The sequence below is a fragment of the Coffea arabica genome, chromosome 3c, assembly GCF_036785885.1.
Source record: "Coffea arabica cultivar ET-39 chromosome 3c, Coffea Arabica ET-39 HiFi, whole genome shotgun sequence".
Lineage (NCBI taxonomy): Eukaryota > Viridiplantae > Streptophyta > Magnoliopsida > Gentianales > Rubiaceae > Coffea > Coffea arabica.
Window position 1 is genome coordinate 8,194,116 of NC_092314.1, and position 6,915 is coordinate 8,201,030.

Here is a 6,915-nt window from a genome sequence, read left to right on the forward strand (position 1 = left end):
CATGAACTCATTTCTTGAAGTAGCCTTGTGCTTCAAGCCTATCAATTGCTCACATGAGCTTGTCGCGTGTCTGCATATAGTGTTCAAGCAAAGAATTATAGTAATATGCATTAGTTGCAAGAGAAGCCTGCTCTGATACCACCTGATGCAGTACGTAAGCATGATAAACTAAAGGGGTTACATGAACATCTAAGAATTAAAGGTGACTCACGATCAACCCTAAAAGAAAAACATGATTCATACTAGAACCCGGACAAGATTCAACAAGAATCACACACTTAGGACGCACCCCAAGGGGCAAGGTATAAAACCCCAAACACACAATTGTATTAAAATTATCAATAATACTATCAAAGTTTGAATAATACAAACCAAATTTTGTTTTTCGACCCACAGTTAGTGACTCCTTTAAATATAAACAAAATTGTCATCTATGTACCACACTCAGTTTTGACTTGTGGAAAAATTGGACAAAAATCTTGAGTTCTCCAGAACTACCTCTAAAACCATAGTGTTACATTAGGTGCAAATATTTCAACCAGGTCCGTTGTGACTCCATAATAGCCCAAGTACTCCAGGCACCGGTTTACACAAATAACCAGGAGTTCAAGATTTAAACATCCCCAAGTTCAAAAAAAGTAAACTCTACAAATGTATAGTAAAAATAAGGATCAAGACCAATATTATTACATGATTTTGTCAATATTTTACAAATAACAAAACCAAGCCCCCATCCCAAAAAAAATGTTCCGATAGAAAAAAGAATCAGGGAAAAAAATTAAGAACAGGACGTATAGGAGGAAGTGGTTGTGCGTGTGAGTACGTGAGATTTAGACCTATAACCGTATAATAGGTACTTCGAAAATTATTTTTGAAGTAGGAAATGAAAGGCTGGACGGAAATTGGTTTTTCTTTTTTTTTTTTACTTTTGCTTTGAGAAGTAGGAGAATATTTCAGAATATTTGAGAAGTAGCAAATTTTATGTTAGTATTTGCCAGCGTTTTATTGTGAGGCCCAGTTCCAGCTATAATGAGGTGACATTTCATTATAGCTATAAATAATGAAACATGTTCCATGCTGGTACAAAAGTCAGATGATTTTATGTGACAAAAAAAATTGCCTATAAAAACAAGGAGTTTGGTTGGTTATTTTAATGTGCTAAACTCAGATACCAAGTTTTCGTCAGTCACCACCAGTTACAAATATCTATTTTCATTCTTATTAATTAGCTAGCTACTTCTTTAAGAAAAAAATGGCTGCAGCCAAACCTGCTATTGGTGCTGGAAAGGTGAATAGTGATTGTATGCCTAGTTAGACCTAGATTTCTTTCTTTTTCAAGTTTGTGTGTGGTTTTTGGGAATCAATTCACAAGCAACTTGCATAGAAACGTTTGAAAAAGTATAAAAAGGAGTTGCAAATTAAAGTAATTTCAGCATTCTTAAATTGTCTTTAAGTTGTCTGCATGGGCAGCGGTTTCTTGAATTGTTTGATTAAGGTTCCTCCGGCTCCGAGCAATGTAGTTTCTTATTAATTGGTTGGATTTAGTTTTCTGGCTGTTTGTTTGTCTGAAAGGATTCTAATTGATTTTGAGAACTCAATTGTTTTGACTTTTCTTACTGAAAAATAAATGTTTGGAGTTTACAGCACGACATAACAGACCTAGAACCAGTGAAGCCGGCTGACCCTCGTGTGATCGAGATCGGACAGTTTGCCGTGACAAAGCACAACGAGGAGGCCGGGACTGAGCTGGTTTTCATCTGCGTGGTTGGTGGATTCATGTGGGGCGTTATTGGTGGCGCTTACTACGCGCTTATCATTGAAACTCAGGACAGTAGCGGCGCCACATTCCTCCAAAAAGCATTGGTTTTTGCGGTCCCAACTGCAGGCATGAGACTCATATGGTACAAGAATTAATCAAGCACTGCTCTTGATCATCAACTAAGGATCAGCGATTTTTAGTACTTTAATTATCTAGTGTCTATATATGGTGTGGTTTTCAGTTTATGCATGCATGGATGATGTACTGCTGGCATGCATGCAGCTCCCCACGATTGTACTAGTATGTCAAATAAGGTGCACTTAAACCAAGAAAATCAATGTAATTGAGACAAAATAATGAGATGCTTAATATTTATATATATTTATATATTTTTAGAAACTTGTTTCATCCTAACCAACACAAAGGCACAAGCAACAAAACATCCTTTGTCCCAAGTGTACTTTCGTTTTGGTTGAATTTGGGTGACCTGAATATTGTTCTCTTCTGTGTCATTTGAGTTAAACTTTCATCTTCCTAAATAATTTGTTGTTCTCCTTTACATCATTTTATGTTGCTTTAGTTTCTCTATTTGCCCTTCAATGTACTAGTGATAAGCAATGGTGCAAGGCAAACAGAATTGATGTGTTTGTTAACAAGCTATCAAGAGCCATGCGTTTGTTGAACGCTCTATTGATATACTACAGTTAGTGCAATTCACATTCTAAAATTGCGTACGAGATAAAGAAAAACATGGGGTCCAAGTCATTTCCTTTGTGGATTCATACTCATATGAAACGCAAATGTGTGCAAGCACGCTCCTTTTTCCCACCATATGTACCAAAGGTAAAAAAATCAAAATGCCCTCAAACTATACAGTTGATCGACTTTTAACTCTCCAACTATTCAGTGTATATATTTGCCCTCAATCTTATAAAAGGGTATACTTTTCACTCTTTTGCCTAAAGATAATTTCAAAAACCTCCTTGTGATTTATGGTAAAATCACTTGGCATCTTTAAAGTTTCAAAAATATCACTCAACTTCCATACCAATGAGATGGGACCATTAATCATTATCATAGCATACGAATTCACAAAATTATTTTCATTACTTTAATAAATTTTAGGCAAAACATTATAGAAAAGAAAATTTTTAGGTAAAACATGTAAATCTTATATTATAATCAAATTGATAGAAAATTCAATATAAAAAACACAAAAGGGTAGAAGTGGGAGAAAGTATATCTCTCTTGTTAAATGATTATTATAAGAATATTTTAATGATACAAGGTTGAGATAGTTATAAAAGGTATGGTTTTAAGGGAGGTTAATGTTATTTTTGAAACTTTAAGAGTGTCAAGTAATATTAACAAAAATCTTGGGGAGGGAATATACCTTTTTATAAGTTCGGGGGGCTAAAATATGTACTTAATAATTGAAGGGTTAAAAGTCGATCAACTTAATAGTTTGAGGGCCATCTAGATTTCTTGCCCTATGTATCAAGGTGGTGCAGTCACGCATGGATTCTTAATAAAAGTCAAGAGAATTTTGATGGGCTGGCAGCTAACATTAATTGAAGGGTATGAATGGAAATTAGATAAAAAAAATTGTTTGTCATATTTAGAAAGTGACATATATTTTGGGATAGACAAAAACAGAAAACATGACAATTTCAATAAGATAAAGGGAGTATAATATAACTCCCTAACTAAAGCCATCCAGGACAAAATATACTTCCTGCTTCGAGTCGATTCGCTGCACTCCGTTACTCTAATATAGCCCATTTCTTCACAATCTCCCCCAGGATATCCCTTGTGCAATCAATATTCTTACTAGTGAGCCAATGACCACGCAAGTCATGTATTCTTGTTCCTCCCACCATCGAATCTGGTCTTCAATGATGAACTTCAAGGCCCCATTCTTGTTCTAGGGTTTGGCTCTTTTTTTTTTTTTTTTGCCTAGGCATTGAAGATAAAGGCTTTGATCTTCTTTTGCTAATTATCTGGGTTGTTTTATGTTTTTGTTGCATTTTTAGTCTGGTCAGCGGTCAACCCATATGGACAGACAAATATGCCCTTATACTTAGTGCCCGACGGTGGTGAGATTCGAATAAGCATGACTGCTCAACCGTATTGGGACAAATTTGGCCCAAAAATTTTTGTTGAAGGACCATTCTGTTCCATTTTTACGATGGAGGACTAAAAATGAATTAGTAAAAAAGTTGAAGAACTATTTTAAGTGATGAGCATCGACCCTAATCAAAGTTTCTTCAACTATCCTGCTTCTAAGTGCATTATAAAAAAAATGTTTAAGTAATATAGTGATTCACAATAGCGACATCTGCTCTAAATCTATTGAACGCAATTAAGCAATCATGCGACTAAATTTCCAAGCCTATTAGTGCTGTGAAGTTTTAAGTAAAAATAAAACTGAGTTGTAAGTGTTCAATGAAAATGTCCCTTTGGTCACAATGTACTTCATGGTTTAGTTATGATATATTTTAACAGATTCTCTACATGCATAAGAAGTTTGTATAGACTTTCACCCGGTATCTAATACAAATCGCCAAGATTAAATCTACTTTAAATAACTTTTGTAATTTTTTATATTTCTATAATCAGAGAAATGCTAATTAAGCTACAAAAGCCTAAGGTACAAATTTTTAAGCTAAGAATGGAAAATGCCTTTAACTTTGGTGTTTTAAAAATAAAGGGCAATAAATATTTCAGAGTTCGGACAATAAAAGAATTTAATCCTTCTTTTGAATTGGAAGCATTGATCAGCTAAACCAATTGAACTCACTTGAGCAATCAGGTGACTAAATTTCCAAACCTATTAATGCTCTCATGAAGTTTATGGTAAAAGTGAAACTCAGTGGAAAGTGTTTAATGAAAAATTTGTTGTTGAGATTTTTTAGCAGATTCTCTAAATGCTCGATAAGTTTGCATAAATTTTCACCCAGCATCTAGCACACTCACAACCATCAAATATAAAAAATAAATTTGTAATTTATTATATTTCTATAGTTGTGAAATTTCTAATAATTAAGTGACAAGAGGCTAAGGTACGCATCTCTAAGAGAAGAATAATGCATGCCTTTACGTACCTTAGGTGTTTATAAAGTTAAGGGCAATAGTTATACTAATGAATGATTTTTTATGTATAGGTTTGGATGTATAAAGGATTTGGTTGCCTATTTAACTGGTTATTAGCAATTTGAAAATGTTTCTATAGTTATAGTATTTCAACTAGTTGAATGAGCTATGATTTTTGAAATGTCTCCTCAGAGCACAACGATGACAAGAATATTTAAGTTTGAATCCTAACAACATACAAATTATAGGTTCATTCATGTCTTATTGTTATCATTGTTAGAAGAATTGTGCGGCAACATAGACAAACACACACACATGCATATATGCGTGTGTGTAATCCTTTCTACTTTTGCTATTGTCTACATAGATGGTATATTACTTTTTTTTAGAATCAATAGAAAAACATTTTAAACACTAAGAAATATTTTTTTAATACCATTAAGAAAAATGAATTAGTTGTTTCAAAATCAAAAATTAAAATTTTTTCAAACAAAAATAAGATTTCTAGGGCACGATATTGATCAAGGAAATTACAAGCCAATTGGTAGATCCCTAGAATTTGCTAATATATTTTCAGATAAAATTAGAGACAAAAATCAAAGATTTTTAGGATGTCTTAACTATGTTTCTGATTTTATTAAGAATATAAAACAAATTTGTGGGCTACTACATTAAAGATTTAGGAAAAATCCTCCAGTTTGGACTGAAGATCATGCTAAAACATTCCAAAGGGTTAAGCAAATTGTTAAGCATCTTCATTTTTAGGAATTTCTCATCCATATGCATTTATGATAGTTGAAGACGTAAGATACAGGGGCATTCCCAAACCAAATAAGCATATTACATCATATGAACGTATGCATGATTCCAGGCTTGACTTCAAACAAATGAGCAATTAGTCTGATATTATTCTAGTATCTGGATTGGATTTCAAAAACATTATTCTACAATTAAAAAAGAAACTCCATCAATTGTTTTATATATTACAAATTTCAAAATGATTTGATAAATAAAAAAGTTTTTATCAAATATTGATTATAAGGCAGCAAAAGATGTTTTACAAAAGGATGTTAAAAGTTTAGTTTCAAAACAAATTTTTGCAAGATGGCAAGCTTTATTTTGAAATTTCGACTTCGAATTCGAATTTATCAAAGGAGAGCAAAATTCTTTACCAGATGTTCTAACTAGAGAATTTTTACAGGGAAATGCCCAGAAGACTTGAATACAGGCCTTCAAAGCCTTTTTTAGCCTATTCAAACACTCCTAGTCCAATTGCAATTCAAGTTCCAAGACGAAGGCCCATGTCTCAAAGGCCTTTAACCCTAACTTAACAGACTTCAAACACCTATATTATTGCTATTAAACCCTACTATTCAAACTTCTCCATCTAACCCATGTGCTTCAAGCCCAAGTCCAAACCAAACTCTATTACCAAAAACATTTAATTTTCCTAAAGTATCTAGCCCAGACATATCTTCTCCTGATTTCCAACCAGTTCAAGTTATTAAATCCCTTTACTGCCAAAATTATTTCTCTAAACAAGACGAGGCATATTTTGGAGAAATCATACCCTTTTTTGCAAATGAAATCTACGCTAAACCGATTCAAATCTATTTCCATCCAAACCTACTCTACTTTTCTGAAACCCTTTTCAAAATCGGAAAATTCTTTGAACAAATTTTACTAGAAATCGATTCTATTAAACCTTTGAAATGGTTTCTAGAAGAAACCCCAGAAGAATAAGCCAAATACCACAAAATAAAAATTTAAAAAAATATTAAACCAGAAGAGTGCCCTGTTACAGGATATCAAACTCAAATCTAATTTAAAATTTCTTTCAAACCAGTTGTTTATATGTATCATCATTATTGATAAGTGCATATTTTACGTGTTTTAAGTGTGTTTTATTAATTAGTTTTGGTGTGTTTTATTTAGTTTTAATTAATGAATTAGGATTCTAGTGAAAAAATGCATTTTGTAGTTTAAAGTATGAAAGTTGCATTTTTATGGATTTTAATGGTGAAAACTTCATGTTTTTGTAGGTTTAACGATCCAATCATCAA

The 6,915-nt window shown here is 32.8% G+C and overlaps 1 protein-coding gene across 1 annotated transcript; it reads left to right on the forward strand.

The window, feature by feature from the left end:
- Nucleotides 1-1,165: 1,165 nt before the first annotated feature.
- On the forward strand, nucleotides 1,166-2,138 carry LOC113733806 (cysteine proteinase inhibitor 5-like). The gene is made up of 2 exons (XM_027259977.2): nucleotides 1,166-1,288; nucleotides 1,645-2,138. Exons 1-2 carry the CDS (start codon nucleotides 1,253-1,255, stop codon nucleotides 1,912-1,914), a joined length of 306 nt encoding a protein of 101 aa, XP_027115778.1. The 5' UTR covers nucleotides 1,166-1,252; the 3' UTR covers nucleotides 1,915-2,138.
- Nucleotides 2,139-6,915: the final 4,777 nt, after the last annotated feature.

Bases quoted from the DNA above. Each gene is read 5' to 3' on its own strand.
- LOC113733806 (XM_027259977.2), top strand. From the start codon at position 1,253: ATGGCTGCAGCCAAACCTGCTATTGGTGCTGGAAAG. The intron at 1,289-1,644 runs GTGAATAGTGAT...TGGAGTTTACAG, and splicing joins CTGCTATTGGTGCTGGAAAG to CACGACATAACAGACCTAGA.